The 18704-nt window shown below is 46.1% G+C and overlaps 1 protein-coding gene across 1 annotated transcript in view; it reads left to right on the top strand.

Annotated features, from left to right (window-relative positions):
- The window catches only part of RNF144A (ring finger protein 144A), a 161388-nt gene that overhangs the window by 110587 nt on the left and 32097 nt on the right, over positions 1-18704 (top strand). The window contains exons 9-13 of the mRNA XM_011993674.1: positions 110-209; positions 3960-4054; positions 5281-5454; positions 5536-5684; positions 17040-17162. Of these exons, the coding sequence (XP_011849064.1) occupies positions 110-209; positions 3960-4054; positions 5281-5454; positions 5536-5684; positions 17040-17162 (641 nt within the window). The remainder of the gene's footprint in view (positions 1-109; positions 210-3959; positions 4055-5280; positions 5455-5535; positions 5685-17039; positions 17163-18704) is intronic.

The following is an 18704-nucleotide window of genomic DNA, read 5'->3' as shown; positions in this document are numbered from 1 at the left end:
AATATTGACATGTTTAGAGGAACATCTCATCTCCACTAGATTTGCCTTTTGTTGTTTTCTCTCTTTGGTGATTCAGCTCAGCTCAAGGGTCTCATCCCTTCTCTCCCAGGTAGCAGAAAACGCCTTTTATTGTATTCAGTCCAACCGCTTTGCTCGGAAATGGCTCTCCTCCATATTGTTGCTGTCTGGCCTGTGGCCTAAGTCTTCAGGTAGACAGTGAGAAGAAAGCAGCCTTAGTGATCCGCAGAGGTAGGGCCTCTTGGCAGAGGCTGGAGAACTCTGGGGGCTAAGGAAGAGCCTGCCAGATCTTCACGTTGTTAAAATGCTCTAGTCATTTTGAGAAATCATATATCTTAGACGGTTCCAAGTCCTGTTGCTAACCGTTTTGCTCTTGTTGGGGAAAAGAACCTCCCATTTCACTTAGTTTTACTGTGGGGATTTTACCACTTGATCTTTCACAGGGCTGTCTGTGACCGTTTCCATGGCAGCAGGATGCAGGGATTGATAAGGAGAAGAAGTTATACGTTCCTCCACCATTACTCCAAGTTATACATTTCACACACATGACTCCACCGGCTGACTTTGAAAAGTGGAGAAAGTGTATTCTTTAAAGAGAATTTACTTCTAAAAGCCACAGGTGCTTTTACAAAGCAAACTGCATTGAACTGAAACCTTCTAAAAATAACAGGCAAATATTATAGATATATTACAGTGGGATTTAAAACATCTTGTTAAACATTCTATAAAGAAGTAAAACAAAAACAAAATCCTTTGATCTCAGTTATTTGCTCATCACAAGCACGTTTTAAAAATGCTGCTTTGTGTGTGTGTGACTTCTGCATCTGGGTATCAGTCTCAGGTCCTAGTTTACCTTCCCTGGTTGGAGATTTATTTCTTATTTCCTAACAATGAATTCGCTAGAAGAAATAGCATCACATCACTCTTCACCTCTCATGTTGATTTTCCTTATGACACTGAAGCCATTTAGAAAATCCCTGTGTGTCAAAATTACATTCAAAACGCTCTCCTTGTAATTGCGATTTATAAGTTTAGTGACTCAATAAGAACATGCCTGTGACTCCCTTTCTGGATGAAACCTGGGCTGTGGCTCTCTGTAGTTTGTGGTGCTGTGATGGTGTCTACTGGTAGAATAGCTTTTCTGGAGGTGGGTGGCAACTCCATGCAGGAGTCATTGGCTGGGCTTGAGCCCTCAGCCTGTGATACGTGGATGCAGCTGTCCAGTCACTGCCCTTTAAACTGCCCAGCACACATGGGAGGCCTGTGGCCCAGTGTCCACCATATGCTTGTCCTTCTTGCGTGAAATTGCTGCTGCCCATCGCATGAGCCCACACAGTAGCACCCCCATCCTTGGGATGAGAGTCAGAGCCTTTGGAAAGTCTGCATCCCCAGGGCTAGAGCGCAGATGACCTTATTTCTAGAGGGACAGGCTGTTCTCTTGGAGGAGTCTCTGGCCCAGTCGCGCACATGTGTAGCCCAGCCATCCTCGTGCCTTCACCTCTGATGTGTTTTACGAGCACGTCGTTCAACCCAGATGGGACCACAGAGATTCTGGGGCCGGCCAGGGGCGGCCGCATTAGCACCTACTGGCTCTGACTTTTTGTATGAAGCAGGCCTCAGTTTGCTCATTTTGATCTAGTGACAAAATTAAAATTGTCCATTTCCTATATAGATACCAGCAAGACCACTCTGAGATACATGAACTCGCATTTCCTTCTGTTTTAGTAAGGAATGCCAGACTCATCTTTGCTGGGAATACAGTATTAACCCTGCTTGATGTAAAATGTAAATAGCACACGGGCAGATGGCCCTGGGTTTGGACTTTGGTCTTGCCATCACCCCCCAGTAACACCTGGGGAGTCTGCGTTGAGTGGATGGACTTATTCCTATGAAGCGGCATAATTTGTCTCAATTGAAAAATGGCATTCACTCTTACAGACGGTGTTCACTGCAAAGCCCTGGAAGCACATGGCATGTGTTCACTAAGAGGCCTTGAATCCTGGGGAGTGAGGGGCGAAGGCCCTTAGACAACCACGGCTGCTGTACTGCCGCCCAGGTGGCGTGGCCAGTGAGGACTGGCCATAGCCCAGTGAACCTGTGGCTTATCTGAGGCCCTTGAGTTACTGACCACATTTGGAGCTTTTGCTGGACATGCCTGATCTCTTGGTCTGGCTCTGCTGTGTGGTCCATAGCCCAGCCAGATGAGTTTGCACCCTCACAGGAGGCCAGCACCTTGCAAAGATGCTGTCACCATAGATATCCACATAGCAGAGACTGATTAGGATCTGAGATGAAGCACTGGATTGCAGGAATAACTGTCCAAATTAGTTCTTCCTCCTCAACTCACAGGAGTAGCTGTGGACAGAGGAACCAACATCTGCCACCTCTGGCCTTTTCTTTCTTTCTTTCCTTTTCTTTCTTTTTTTTTTTAGATGGAGTTTTGCTCTTATCCCCCAGGCTGGAGTACAATGGCACGATCTCGGCTCACTGCAACCTCCACCTCCCAGGTTCAAGCGATTCTGCCTCAGCCTCCCGAGTAGATGGGATTACAGGTGCCCGCCACCTCACCCAGCTAATTTTTGTATTTTCAGTAAAGACGTCGTTTCACCATGTTGGCCAGGCTAGTCTCAAACTCCTGACCTCAAGTGATCCGCCCACCTCGGCCTCCCAAAGTGCTGAGATTACAGACCTGAGCCACCGCACATGGCCTATTTTCTTAAAGGGGAACAAATGATCTTGACGACATATTATGCCATAAAACCAGTTTAGGACGCATGCCAGTTCCTGATTAGAACACAGGGCCCATGGAAGGGACTATCAGAGGTGCAAAAATTACTTCAAGATGAGTTTGTTGTTTTCATTTAATATTGCAGAAGTTAGAAGTCATTTTACAAATTTAGAAGAGAAAATTTTTTCTTGGTAGTGTTTAAAAATTAGGGGATTGAAAGGATCCAGGATGGGCTTTGTGTGTGTGTCTCCGATTCTCATTTATTAGTGAGCACACCTGTGTATATATATAATTCACAAAGAGATCATCAAGGGAAAACATTTTGCATGTGTAAAGCTTCATGAAGTTCTCTTTAAAAAATACCAAAGCTTGTTTATTTCTGATAATTAACCTAAGCCCTTATGAAAATAAACAAAATGAAGGGATTATGACCGGCATTACCAAAAACACCAAAAGGAACAAAGGGGCCTGCATTAAAATCTATTTGCTAATGCTTCACAACTAGGAGAGCATGCCGTCTTGATGTTTAAAAAACCCAGGGTCTTCGCCCTTCCTTTGATTTGTGCAATTCTGTCTTCCACAATTCCGGAGCCTTCAGTGAGGGGTAGCTACATGCCCCATGCCTGCCCTTTCTTTCCTTCCTTGCTCACTTTACTATGGGTGTATTTTAATCTTGTGTAAAAATATGCATGAATGAGTCATGCACATGTATACGTTATGTATTTGACAAGTGGTGGTAAAACAAAATCAAAACAGATTTGGTTTGTGTTTTTGAAATGTCAGTTCATTTTGTGCCACTAACACTGTGATGTATAAAAGAGCTGTTTGAATGCCTTTTAATGTTGTGTTTTGTACTCTGGAATTATATGGAAAAAGTTTGATTTGTAATTTCAATACATATTTTAAATGTATTGTGTCTTAACGTAGTTTGTCCCCCCATCCCCCTTTAGCAGGGATTCCTTTTTAAAGCTCTTTTGGCTGGAATACAGGTGATTTTTGTAAACCCCGCGTGGCTCCGTCTTTTGTAGATGCTTATTTGACTACTGGCCTGAAGATGGAAAAATATTCTATCTTCAATCTTCAATATTTAACCTATTGAAGATTGAAAATATTCAATATGGGAACTGGGGGTGGAGGGAGAAAGGGTGAGGCAGGGGAGGGATCTTCTATCACTGGGAAAACAGCTCTTGTATTCTGAGATTTTCTGTTTTAGGAATGTTCTCAACTCTTGGATGCCAAAATCACTTGGTTTATTGGGTGAATCAACCCGTCCAGCCATTCTTGGCTCCCTCTTGTGGTGCTAAACCGGTACTGCAGCATCAGGAGCATCTCATCCCCACTTAGGGCGCTCTGCCTCCGTCCACAGAGACAAGTGCCTTACAGACCTGTCACTTTCTATGGGATGCATCATGAAAATCAGGAGGCATCCTTTTCCTGCTCGGGGGAAAAAGTAGAATAAATATGGATCCTTCTCATTTCGTTGGAGAAAAAGTAATAAGCTGAAGATGTGGTAGTTCACCTTGATTTTCATTCCTCTCCCTCCAGCTTGTAGGAGAATCTATACCTCATGCCTTCATATGCTAAAGACTGGGATAGGCAGTTGGTTCCTTGTCCTGTGTTTAAATTTTAAATCCATTCCTTGTATCTACAGGTACACATTAAGGGAGTGGATTTTGTTAACTGGTCATTCATAGTGGGCACTGAAGACTCAATATATTTGCCCTCAAGGAGCTCTTAGTCTCCAGGGGCTGACAGAGAAGTCAATCAATTATCATAAGAAGGTGTAATAAATTCAGTGGTAGATGCATGCTCAGCAGGCTGTGGACACACACAGCGCAGCCCTTCAGCCAGGCCTGAAAGTCAGGGAAAGCTGTCCAGAGGACGCCGTGTATGAGCTCGATCTTGCAGACAAGTAGGAACTAGCCAAGCAGAACTGAGAAGTGTGTTCAAAGGAAGGGCCCAGTTCAACAAGCGCACAGAGTTTGGTCCGACTGGCATGTCGGGGTTGGAGAGTCACTCAAATGTTTGACCTGTTCGGGGCATAGTGTGTGGAACTGAAGAACCGGACCTTCATTGTAAAAGCTGTACGGTAGGAGTGAGTTGGGGCCTAGGGCTGCTCTCACAAAGGACCACACACCGGGGGTTACAACAGAGCTTTACTGTCTCCCAGGTCTGGAGGTTGGAAACTGAAGGTTCAGGTATCTACAGGGCTGGATTCTCCTGAGAGCGGTAAGGAGGATGCCTGTGTTGCTCTGCAACCTCCCGGTACTGCTGGCAATCCTGGCTGTTCGTTGGCTAGTAGATGCACCCCCAGTCTCTGCCTACAGGTTCCCACAGCGTTCTCCCTGTGTGCACACCTGTGGGCACGGCTCCTTCATCTAAGGGCAAGGTCATACTGGATTAGAGCCTACCCTGATGACCTCATCTTCACGCGATCATCTGCAAAGACCCTATTTACAAATAAGGTCATATTCACAGGTTCCGGGGGTTAGAACTTCAACATTTTTTGTGGGAAACACAACTCACTTCCATAGGAGGGAGCACGGACTCTGCCTGGGCCGTCTGGCCCCGGGGAGGTCAACCAGAGAAGGCGGACGGGTACAGCAGGTGGCGGGGCTCCGTTGCTGGTGGTGCTGCCTCCGGGTGCGGTCCAGAAGCAGTCCTTCCCTACGCTGGGTTGCACCTCAGTTCTTCCAGCGGACCTGGGTGTAGGAATTGCCCCCCAGAAAACACTGCCACAAAACAATGACTTTTAAGCAAAATAAATCCATATTTGTCTGTCTCCATAGGTACATACATTTGTTTCTAAAAATCGAGAAAGAAATTTGCCAGCAAAGCGTCTTATCAACGTTAAAGAAAGACTCTTAGAGGAACCCAAATTACGGGGCGTAGAGGGTGGGAATGGCACTGACTTCGATAGCGTGTGCTTGTCTGGAAGGTTATTCTAAACTTGACCTTGTTTGCAGGAGGCACATGAGAGAATATAACGGCTAATGTGGCTCGACCACAAGACAGTGTCCACTACTCAGCTCAGCTCATCTCTGTCTATACCAGTGAGCAGCTCAGCCATTTATAAACAGCAATTGCTGCCCACGACCTGGTGTTTGTTACTCGCTCTTCTGTAGCTAAAGTCACCCAGGATTTGCATTTTTGGATGAAGCCAACATCGAATGGGGCACAGAGCAGCAGGATGAAGAGAGCTGCAGTGGCTGCTATACCAGGGAAGGCTGGAGCCACATCGCAGGGGGGTGACTCCCCGTACATGTGACTCAGGCTGGGAGCACCTGTTTCCTGTCTGAACACTGGGATAAAAAGTCCCACACAGGATTTTTCTGAGCATAAATGAGGAAATACCAAGTAAAACATAGAGTACATTTTGGTGACATATTAAGTTGCTCATGCGGTTCCACTGTGAATGTGGATGAGGCTCCCAACAAGGATACCCACTCAGCACTCCTGCTTCAAGCACAGAAGGACCCTCTTCCCTCCTGTTTTCCTTGTAGGACCTGAGAAATGAACAGCTCACGTCATGGCTCATGCTACCCAGGGGTGCAAGGAAGTGGTTGTGCCGCAGCCTGTGGTTAATGCAAAGAAAAATGGAGTCAATATTTTCATATTGGAAAATGTGAATTTGCAGTATCAAAAGTCATTCACTTGTTCTCCTGGGTAACTGTCTGGGTCTTTTTAAAATATATTTTTATTTATTCTTATTTTCTCTCACCAACTTACAAAATTCATTCAGAATGTGAATACATGTGATGTGTTTTTTACTGCATAAGAAAGATCCAACAAGGGGTAGTCTTTTCTCACTCCTCAGAATTTCTCAGCTTATCACAACTTTTATGAAAAGCCCAAAATGCAAAAGGAATTACTTTTCAAACGCTTCTGACGGTTGGACTCCATGTTCATTTTATCTAGGGATTTAGGGAATTCACATTGTAAACAGGTTTTCACATATGCCTCCTCAGCCCCTGCTGTTATTGGACACATAGTAGTGACTTACTGAATGCTTGTCAGGTAAAGGAATTGAACTTCTGCTGCCGGGGTGTGTGTGTGCAAGAGCCTGTGTGAAGTACATGTGTGAGTGTGTGTATGTGTCTATGCATGTGACTGTGTGTATGAATGTGTGTATTTGTAGTTTGGGGAGCATATTAGTCCGTTTTCATGCTGCTCATTAAGACATCTGAGGCCGGGCGCGGTGGCTCAAGCCTGTAATCCCAGCACTTTGGGAGGCCGAGACGGGCGGATCACGAGGTCAGGAGATCGAGACCATCCTGGCGAACACCGTGAAACCCCGTCTCTACTAAAAAATACAAAAAGCTAGCCGGGCGAGGTGGCGGGCGCCTGTAGTCCCAGCTACTCGGGAGGCTGAGGCAGGAGAATGGCGTGAACCCGGGAGGCGGAGCTTGCAGTGAGCTGAGATCGCGCCACTGTACTCCAGCCCCGGTGACAGAGCGAGACTCCGTCTCAAAAAAAAAAAAAAAAAAAAAGACATCTGAGACTGGGAAGAAAAAGAGGCTTAATTGGACTTACAGTTCCACATGGTGGGGGAGGCCTCAGAGTCATGTGGGAGGTGAAAGGCACTTCTTACATGGCAGTGGCAAGAGAAAAATGAGGAAGAAGCAAAAGCAGAAAGCCCTGATAAAACCAGCAGCTCTCGTGAGACTTACTCACTCTCACAAGAATAGCGTGGGAAAGACCGGCCCCAACGATTCAATTACCTTCCCTTGGTTCCCTCTCACAACATATGAGAAGAGATCTACAATTCAAGTTGAGATTTGGGTGGGGACACAGCCAAACCAGTCACTTGGGATGGTTCAGCTACAAAAAAGCCTTAACACTTGAACTGGAAGTGTAGACAGTCTAGAAGCAAAAGCCTCAACTGTAGTTGGAAGAAATCCCTATTTTGAATTGAGAACCTCGTCTGAGCCAGGCACTTGCTCACTGCTTTCCCTGGGTTGTGTTTCATGCTCACAAAGCTGCGAGTCTTATCTGCATATCACTGGGGCTTGGAGAGGCCCATTTGCCTCAAGTGACACCAAGGATAAGTGGTGGGTGAAGCTGGGAACCCAAGTCTGCCCTACAGGGACCCAGTGTTCATCCCACCACACATGGCTCCCCTGGGCCTCTTCCCTTCCCGGTTTATCCTGACTGGCACGCAGAGACTCTCTCAGCCATGCCGAGTGGTTTCCTTTCTGTTCCTGGGATGGTTTAAATCCTGTATCTGAAGATGGCATCCCAGGAGAAAATCCCAGTCCTGTCTATTTTCAAGCCAGCAAGATGAATGAGAAAAATGAGCTCAGGAAATCCTGAGGGGGACATTGTTGCTCTCAGGCGCACTCATACGATCTCAGATGATGTCAGAGACTACAGGCAAAACATGGCTCATCTCCACCTTCAGATAATCGCATACACAAGGACCTTCCAGGGGACCAGCGTCAGGTGGGAGACGGTGCCCATCGCAGGACAAACACTGCACTTCCTGGATCAACATTTTGTTCCCAGGAGAAACTAACTATCAAAACCACCCTGGGACGTAAACTATTATTGTCACAATTCTTCACTTTATAGGCAATAAAATTAAGGCTCAGAATCATTAAGAGTCCTGCCCTATAACAAACAATGAGCAGACTATGGGGCCTGGCCCAGCCCCACAGCCCACAGGAACACACCCAGGCAGAGTTCAGTAAATGACACCCAAAGCCACGTGAAGGGCAAGGATGGGCCAACAGTGCCCAGAGGAGACTCCCTGCAGAAAGGGTGTTAGGCTGCGGTAGGGGCCATCTTGCTTGGAATTAGGGGGTGACCACAGCATGGGGACCTTTCTAAGCTATGTTTCCATGGCAGCAAAGTACTTCATAGGAAACGATCACCTTGGAAATTAACATTTCCACAATCTGAAATAGAATTAATCCAAGAGCTAAATTGACACTGAAAGCTACAGAGGTAAGTGCTGGTGAAGTCTACTCAACCTTCTGGAAGAGATTCCCTTTCACCTAAAGCCAAGTATGAATGCATAGGCAGCAGCTAAAACACAGCTGTCTTGGGTGCCGTAGGCTCTTCATTGGATACCTACTCTGCAGAAACCCATGGCAACTGAGAATGATAGAGATGCAAAGCCTCCTAGAACCTCTCCCCCCTGGGGCTCAGGGTGTGGTGGGGGTGTACACACTACAGTGTAGACAATTACCCTCCTATGAGAGGGTTTGTGGGGCCCTATAGGATCACAGAGGAGGAATGAATGGCTGCACCTGGAGGGAAGGCAGGGCCTGGGGAGGCTCCCTGTGCAAAGTGAACCCTCTGAATTGAGTGTTGAAGGCTGAATAGTTTTCAGCGGGGCTGTTGGGGGAGGGGCTGGCCTTCCAGGCAGAGGAGGGTAAGGGATATGAAAGTACCGCATTTTCAGAAACACTGTGCATAGTGGCTGAGCACAGTCAGTGCTCAACAAATGTTGCTTCAATGAGCAAATGATGCTTCCAAAATAAGTCCAGGAATGAGGTGAAACTGGCTGTATATACATTATTGATCAATGGTAAGGGCAATGGATGAGAAATGGCTGATTCGGTAACATCATTCACACTCAGGAGAGAAAACTCTGGAGATTCTGTTTGCTGATTCCGCCTGGCACACAAAGTCCTGAAAAACGAGTCTCTTGGAATCCACACAGGATGAAGAGGACAAAAATTCAACTGTGCTCAGTGGTTTGAGTTTTCAAAGACACAAAAATGAGGTTTTTTAGGAGATGCAGATGATGAAGAGGGACCGAGGAAAGAAAGTTCCAACAAACTGAGCTTCTGTCTTGCAAATACAAGCAAATGCACCTGTGTATTGTCCACAATACACGATACAATATGTGTATTGTGGGAAGCTCAGAAGGCAAGGCTAACACAGGCTTAGGAGGGAAAGCAGTCCAAATGCAATGGCTTTTGGAAATGCCAGGGGCAGGATGTGTGATGGAAGTCATAAGAAAAAGCACCATCTCCGTGGCTTTTTCAGTTGAAAATGCATTCAATACCTCGTCTTCTCATTTGGTTGCACGTTGGAAACTGGACATGACTTTGAAGGAAGAACAGTTTGCCTTTCCTGGGAGATGAATTCACCAGTGAGTAGGACCTGGTTCCCTGTCCTCAGTTCGGGTCCTGATATGGTTTGGCTGTGTCCCCACCCAAATCTCACCTTGAATTATAACAATCCCCACATGTCAAGGGTGGCGCCAGGTGGAGATAATTGAATCATGATGGCGGTTCCCCATATTTTTCTTGTGGTAGTGAGTAAGTCTCAAGAGATCTTATGGTTTTATAAATGGGAGTTCCCCTACACAAGCTGTCTTGCCTGCTGCCAAGTAAGACATGACTTTGCTCATCCTTCACCTTCTGCCGTGATTGTGGGCCCTTCCCCAGCTGTGTGGAACTGTGAGTCACTTAAACGTTTTTTCTTTATAAATGCCTCCGCCTTGGGTATGTCTTTATTAGCAGAGTGAGAACAGACTAATACAGGTCCTTTTCAGTCTCTCGTGGACACACCTGGGGCCTCCTAAAATAGCTTCTGCCAGCCTCCTCCTCTCTCACCATTCTGTTCCTGGGGCATTCTCTGTTTCCCTCTTGTGAAGCTTCTGTTAAAAACCATTGAGAGCCTTCTGCTCCCGGTGTGGTTAAATCCCAATTCTTCACCGTTGCCTATATTTCAGCAGCATAAATTCTCTCATATACCTTTAAGGGAATGTAGAGCAACTCTCTTTTGAAAGATGATCAGATTCTTAGCTCCCTCACTGACCTCCGTGGGGAAGTCTTAGGACTCCGTATACCAGCATTGCAGGGGAATGTCGAAGGGAACAGGAGCTCCCAAGGGAGGAAGTGCTGGAATCCCAGTGCTGGCGGGACCACTCAGACTTCATCTATATTTATAAACAAGAAGCTCAGCGAGGCAGAATGCTTTGGGTGCAGTCTTGAAGCTAGTTCCCAGCAGGGATTGGACTGAAGTTTGGATCCTCCCTTTTCTTCATCAGTGCCTTGGTACCACACCACACAAACCAATGCAAATGCACGGAGACATCACAGTCTAGTGGGGCAGGCCCGAAGGTGACAATCCCACCCCACAGGTGGTAGCAGAGAGGAGCTCCATCCCCTGCAGGAGAAGTCAGAGCAAATTCCTGGAGGAGACAGAATTGGGGTCGGGGATGGAGAGAGCAGGGGGTTGCTCAGAGCACAGATTGGGAGGGAATGCCACCACACAAACACACCTGTGCGCGAAAAGCCACAGACGCCCCAAGAGAGCCTGGCACACCTTCAGGACAGAGCTGAGATTCAGTAGGGGTGAGGGGATTGGAGGTGGAGCAGGCGGATGGGGAAGAGCGGTAAGAGACAGAGGGGACCCACTCTTTAAGGTTTAAGCCAGGCTGGAGGATTTCAGGGTAAGGTTGGTGCTGACACAATAAGATGTGGGATTTGCCTACGCCACGGTAGCTGCATGTAGGGGAGCTCGGATGCAGAGGATGAGGGCCGGGACATGATGTAGGAAGCCGCCCAAAGGAGCAGGGAAGAGGAGATGGGGGCCTGTGGAGTGGAAAGTAACAAGCATCAGTAAAAAGACAGTTGAGGGCGGGTGTGGTGGCTCACGCCTATAATCCCAGTACTTTGGGAGGCCAAGGCCGGTGGATCACCTGAGATCAGGAGTTTGAGATAAGCCGGGCCAACATGGTGAAAGCTCGTCCCTACTAAAAATACAAAAATTAGCTGGGTGTGATGGCGGGTGCCTGTAATCCCAACTACTCGGGAGGCTGAGGCAGGAGAATCGCTTGAACCCAGGAGTGTGGCTTCCAGATGAAGATGTTCTGCACTGGCTGCTCCACTCTGGTCTGGTCTGGCTGCTTCAACCTCACGGTATCTTCCTGAGCTTAGTGCTGACTTCCAAGAGTATCACTGAATCCCCCAATATTCGGAATAACCCAAGGACACCCTCACCCAGGTATGCCCAGTTCTCATTCGTATTACTCCTCCCTTAGTCCAGCTTAATTCGAATGCCTAATTGGAAGTAACAGAAATGCCTCCAAAATGCCCTACTGCCTCTGTAGCTGTGCCCTGGAGAGAGGAAGTCACAAGTTAACAGTCCATGGTGTCACTCAGAAAGCGGGTGGTTTATACCTTGGCATCACCTCACCTCGATTCTGAATAAGAAAAAAACAAAACACTGGCCGTGGCAAACATGAGAAAAGGCCGAGATGATGAGGAACCTTTTTCCTTTCTTCTGTGGTGCTTCACTCCACCTGGGAGCTCACTGCTTAGCATCTAACATGAGGAGCCCTGGCACTTTTCATTTTCTAATCCTCACAAAAGTGCTACAAATAAATATTATTTTGTGCCCATTTTATAGATCAGAAAACCTAAGTCTCAGTTAAGTTCACCTGCTCACAATGAAAATTAGTGACCCACGAAGCCAGAACATGAGCTGTCCCGTGGCCTCTAAGGATGGTTCTCTCCATGAATCATTGTGTTGCCTAGTGCCTCTTCCGAAACAGGACTCTGTAGAGGCAGGGAGGGGTCATTATTTTAAGAGAGAAGCTCAGTGTGGTTCAGAAAATGTGTTCTGAGCATCACCCATGCATGCATCCCCCCAGGCTCCCCAGGGCCTCTTGCAGTCTGTCCCCAGTCCTGTGTTTCAGAAGGAAAAACTCTGGCTGTGACCCCCATGCTAAGAGCACGTTTTAGGTTTCTGTTGTGATATGGGGTGGGGGGTCACTCGTTTACTGAGGACCTTCCTGTTCTCTGGAAATGCTCAGCTTGTATATGAAACAGAATGATTCCCACACAGGAGCCTCCGCTCCAACACACACACCATTTACATATGTAATATTTAGGCAAATCTGGGAAGTTTCTTGTATTTCTCTTTACAATATTTATTTCATCAGTTGTCTTTTCTTTCTCCTGCACTGCATTATCTCTTGAAAATGACTTCTGTGAAATACTTCCATATGCATTTAAACTTCTACAACATCATTTTTCAGTTCTTAGTGAAATTGTGAAAGTTTAGATGTTTGTAACTGGTGATAAATTCTTTTATTTGATTCCCATGTTATTTTCTTCTCTGGCTGGTATATAATCTGAGAGTTGGAAGGAATCTCAATAGGCACGTATCTACCGTTTACTGAAAATGTGGTTTTAGACCAGAAGCATGAGCATTGCCTGAGAATGTCAGAAATGTAGAATCTCAGTCCCACCTCAGACCTACTGAGTCAGAACCTGGATTTTCAGAAGATCCCCAGGTGATCAGGATGCACATTATATTAGTTGTTTATTACTGTATAACAAATTAGAAAAAAACTTAGTGCCTTTAAATATGTTTACCTCCCAGTTTCCGTGGGTCTAACTGAGTTCTCTGTTCAGGGTTTCACAAGGCTGAGAAGATGTCACCTGGGCTGGTTTTCATCTGGAGGCTCAATTTTCAAGTTCTTTCCATTTGTTGGCAGGATTTATTTCATTTTGTATGACTGGGATCTCAATTTTTTGTTGTCATCTGGAGGCCACCCTTGAGACTTGCAGACTGCCTACGGTTCCATGCCATGTGGGTGTCCTCAACACGGATGCTTATTGCATCAAATCAGCAAAGAAAACTATTTTTAGTGTATGATAACAAGACAAATAACTATTTGTTTTTGTGTGTATGTATACATTTGTAAGGTACGTGGATAAGAATTAGGCTGAGGCAGATACCCCGACCTGCATGACTCAGCAGGATTGGTGCACAGGTGCACACCTCCAGTTGTTATATAACCTGTGTGTGTAAGCTCCTACTTGGCTTGGAGCCACTGTCATTTGAGAAAGATATAACTGCCTTGCCAATGCCGTACAGGTGCTCTTGGGCATGGCTCGACATGGCTGTTGTGCAGGCACTGGTGCCCAGAGAGAGAACCAGAGCTTGTCTGTCTTGTAGACAGAGGGGTGCCAGTGCACAGCTCAGCATGGCACAGCATGGCACGGCATGGCATGGCACAGCATGGCTTGCCCATGTGCCCAGAGAGAGAAACAGCTAAGCTGCTGACCCTGAAGGCAGGAGAGAGCCGGCTGCACAGTTGTGTGTGGGAGTGGCCGGCTCAAGGAGCTGAGACGAGGCAGACAGTGTGAGAACGCTGCTGATGAGAGAACAGTGTGAGAAAGCTGTTAGTGAGAGAGCTGCTGAATAAAGCATTTTGCCTGCCTACGTGCCCCCAAGTGTTCTTTCAGCCATCACCCACTACCCAGGACATAACATTCGTATCTATACATGCACACACATACATATACATACATATGTACATACACACAGAGATCTATAATCATAGGAGTGACATTTTTGCCTTGGTGAGAAGTAAGTTGCAAATCTTGCCCACACTCAGGTGAGGGAATTATGTAGGATATGGTACAAAAGAGCTACCCTAGGATTTTTCTGTCATGCAAGTTAAAGTCTGAGAAATAATGGGCAAATCCAATCTGTTGCCAATCCCTCATAGGTGCTAGTACCTAAAGCTTTGTGCCATGGTCTGAATGTATGTGTTCCCCCAAATTTATATGTTGGGACACAAGACTCACTGTGATAGTATCAAGGGCTCAAGGGAAGTAGCTGGCTCTTTTCGCTTTCCGTCTCTTCCACCATGTGAGGACCTCAGCGAGAGGCACCATCTTGGAGGCAGAGAGCTGTCCTCACCAGAACCGCACCTGCTGGTGCCTTGATCTTGGACTTCCTGGCCTCCAGAATTGTGGGAAAATAAATTTCTGTTCTTATCAATTACCTAGTCTAAGGTATTTTGTTGTAGCCATACAAGCAGACTAAGACACTTTGCTTCTGTACCAATTTTCCTAAGTGACACACGTGGGTTTCTTGCTCCCCTCATTTGCTTTTCAACCCCTGTCCCTAGCTCCGACACCACCGTTCCACCCAAACCTCACCCAAACCTCTCCTGCGGAAGCCACTAGTAACTTCTCTGCCACCGTGCCCTGCAGGTGCTTTTCTCTCCTCTTCCTGATGGCTTCTCATTAGCATTGACGGGCTGGAACCTCCTCTTTGAAACGCTCTCTCTTCCTTTACTGTCCTGTAGCTCTCACTCTCCCAGTTTCCTTCCCACCTTTCTGGCATTTTTTTTCTCAGCCTGCTTTGTGCCTTCCCTTCTCTTCTAAGCTCTGCAAAAGATGGAATTATTCAATCCTGAGCCTTGTAGCTCTTCTCAGTGAGCTTTCTCTTCCAGACAATGCCCCCAGCCTTCTCAGCGAAACTGCTTCTCTGAACTGCAGAGCCTCACACACTGAATGGTTCAAGCTCAGTATTTCCTCTTGATTTGGTCTCAAAAGTTCTTCAAGTTACACCTGCTCCCAAATTAATGTTTGAAACCATTACACCACCTTTAGCCTACTCCTTTCCTGCAGCTCCATAACTTAGTACTGAAACCACCATCCTCTCTGCTGTTCCTTCTCAAAACCATTGTTGACACTGACCTTTTTAGCACTCACACATCTAATCTTTCACCAAGTTCTTTCAATTTTACCCCTAAATATCTCCCCAGCATGTTTATATCTTACCATCTGCACGGCCAGGAGTCTAAGCAAAGCCATTGCCCACTCCTGTGTGGGCTGCTGCCCAGGTGAGTCTGAAATCCCAGCATGTACCATTTATCAGGTCTGTACTTTCCCAGACTGAACATTCAGTTCCAAATTCCATGCATTCCTGTGATTCTAAGTTGATTCTCAGGAAGCAAGCTGAAAATGCCAGGTTTTTTCTTACTGGTGGAGAATGGAGTTCACAAAAAGCATCCACGGACCAAAACTAGCCCTGTCCTGTGCAGGTCTCTAGGACTTTCCTCAGAGCAAGTGAGTTTCCCTGTCACTTGCTTCCTCTCATTGTCTGGACATTCCTACCCAGATGCTGGGCGGGCGTGCACACTCCGTAACCTACTGACATCTACTGAGGGTCCTTACGGAGCCGCCGCTCTGTCCAGTAACTGGCCAGGAGACTATGTGAAGGCTTTATTTCCTTCCCCAGCCCTAGCCCAGTGGTTTGCTGGGAATTTCTCACCCATAAAACTGATTTTAGCATTAGAGTTAATGACTTTACTTCGCTGTGGTCTTGGTTCTCTTACAAATTGGGAAGCCTATAAAATGCAGTAGCCAGGTGGAGCAGAGCCTCATGGTGGCTGTTCTGATCTCATTATACCCTCTCTGACATGCTCACTGTCAGTCTCCCTTCGAAGGCCTCTCCATGCCAGACTGAACTTGCTTCCTTTCACCCCGCATGTGTGGTAAGATGTGCCCTCTGTGCTTCCCTTACAACCTAATTTCTCCCATTCTACCATCAATTTCTCGGGCAATTGTGAACCTCCCTCCTTATCTTGGTACATGTCTCTCCTCTACCACTTGTGACTGTTATAGACTGAATTGTGTCATTCCTCCCTCCCCCCAAATTCATATGTCCATGCACTAATCCCTACTACCTGAGAATGTCACTGTATTTGGAGATAGAGCCTTTATAGAGGTAATTAAGGTTTAAAAAAACAAAAGGCTGTTAGGGTTTGCTTTAGGCCAATCTGACTGGAGTCCTTAAAAAAGAAGAGATCAAGACACACAGAGAGACACCAGGGATGTGCGGGCACAGAAGAAAGATCATGTGAGGACACAGGGAGAAGAAGTCCACTTGCAAGGCAAGATGAGAGGCCCCAGAAGAAACCAACCCTACTGAAACCTTGATCTTGGACTTCTAGCATCCAGAACAGTGAGAAAATACACGTCTGTTAAGTTGCCCTCTCTGTGATATTTTTACTATGGCAGCCCCAGCTGACTAATACAGTGACACTGTATCTGATTAATCTTAAGTACTTCAGCCACACACCAACCATCCCTCCTCAGCCCACCAGCCATTCTCAATCATAGGGTATCTTGGCTCTTAACTCTCTTCTAGGTCATTCCAGTGATGGTTCCCGCAGCACTGGCCCCATTTTCACTTTTCGGGTTTTCAGTATCCTCCCAACAGCATTTCCTGCCACTGCCCTCAAGTGTTCCCTCCCCTGGGTTAGGAAATCCCCACTACACATTTTGTTCACAGTCCTTGGGGCCCACACTTGATTCAAATTCCATGGTCTCCCTGCAGTTGTGGCCTTCTCTTCTCTTGCCTCAATATCTACTTTGGAGACATCTCCTTGTGGCTTCCTTGTTTGTGTATCTCATGCACCTGCTTCCATTGCAGTCAGGACGATATTAAATATGTGCACCAAAAACTCCCTGGCAGCCTGTCTGCCTGGCACAGCATTTCAACAGCCTCGCCTTGGGGCTCTTAGTTCTGTGGAGCCTCCATCTGCTGAGCACCCTGACGTTCCTTGCCGGGGACTGCTGGATCTCACCCCCAGGGGGTCCTGCCAGTGTGGTGTTGACCAGAGCAACTGCCCATCCGTCGGCGGGAGGTGAGAAGGGATGCTTGTGGGGAGTATTACACAGCTTTAGTAGTGGAAAATTAGAGGTTTAAAGCCGTCATGCTCTGTCTGTGTGCCATGCAGACCTTTCTATATACCCTATACAACAGATTGGAACAAAGAATTGCATTGTACTTCTTTACAATAGATCCTACGTTATTGATGACTAGCCTGTTTTTCTAGGTAAAGTCTAGCCCAGCTGTACTGCAGCACCTGGTACCTCTTAGAGGCTCAGTAAATACCTCCTGAGTGAACGCTGTGTGGTCATGCCAGATGCAAGGTTTAGGGACAGCTTAATGAGGAAGGACTTTCTAATCTGGGGGAAATTGGGAAGTCCCTTGGCAAGGGTATTGCAGAGGCAGTAAGATGTTAGACAGTCAGGAGACCTCGGATGTCATCCTCAGTTCAGTTGCTAGCTAGATGCTCTTGGAAATACACTCTTTTCTCTGATTCTCAAGTTTTTTAACTTGCCAAATATTGAAAATAATTCCCATCTGATGGCTCTCTTGGATGGTATAAGAATAATGGATGAGGAAGCTACTATTTGCCTTTCATGCAGGAGAGAGGTTCCATTCGTCATGTGGGGATTGGAGTTAAGATCTTACAATGCCTAACCATCCTGGAATTATCAAATTCTAGTTGCTGTGCATCAAATTGGATACAGTTTAGATAGCTATACCATCATCATAATTGCTTGGAGTGAATAGGTAAAAATTGAAAAAAAATCTTGTTATATTTTCTCATAGAAGTCTGCCCAGGGATCAAATGTTAAGCAGGGATTTATTAGTGGACATGATGTAGTCAGCAAAGAGGCCGGTAGTATTTTGAGAAGCTTCCTGGAGGAAGAGGAACTGGAACTAGGTGTTGAAGGGATGTTCAGGTTTAAACGATAGAATAGAAGTGAAGAAGTTAATGAATATGGCGCTTCCGACGCGTGCCAGGTGCTTAATAAATGTAATTTAATCCTCACAACACAAAAGAGGTAAAGATAACTGTCTTCTTTTTAATGTAAGTACTGACAGTGTGCCAGGCAACAGATGAGTCAATATGATACCTGAGATGGCTGCCAGGGTAACAGAGCTCACTCTGAGAACCCAGGGACAGCTCCGGGAGCTGAGACATGAAGAAAAAGTAGGAATTAGATCAGAAATGAAGAAAGAGAAGGAAAGTAATGATTGAGAAAAGGATGCCCCAAGTCATGAGGATAACATGAACTGTGGCACTTGGTTGTGAAACCACAGGAAGTGTATGGGGAAACCAACAAACAAAAAAAAGTAATTATCAGAATGTTTTTAGGTTTTTATTCTGGAAAAAAAAATTGTTTAAACATAGAAACATCTAGAATAGTACAGAAAACCTCTATAAATTAAACATCATAACGATCATCAAATTGTGGCCACCAACTCTCCTTCCATCTATATCCATTCATTTTCGAGTCCTTATATTCTAAGGCACATATCAGATATCTGTAATTAATTTCTAAATATTTATCCAGATGTTTCTAAAGGATAAAAACTTTTTATTAAACATACC

Source organism: Mandrillus leucophaeus, unplaced genomic scaffold (assembly GCF_000951045.1).
Source record: "Mandrillus leucophaeus isolate KB7577 unplaced genomic scaffold, Mleu.le_1.0 Scaffold1110, whole genome shotgun sequence".
Taxonomy (NCBI): Eukaryota; Metazoa; Chordata; class Mammalia; order Primates; family Cercopithecidae; genus Mandrillus; species Mandrillus leucophaeus.
Note: the sequence above shows the minus strand (reverse complement) of the source record. Positions and strands in the feature narration are given on the sequence as shown.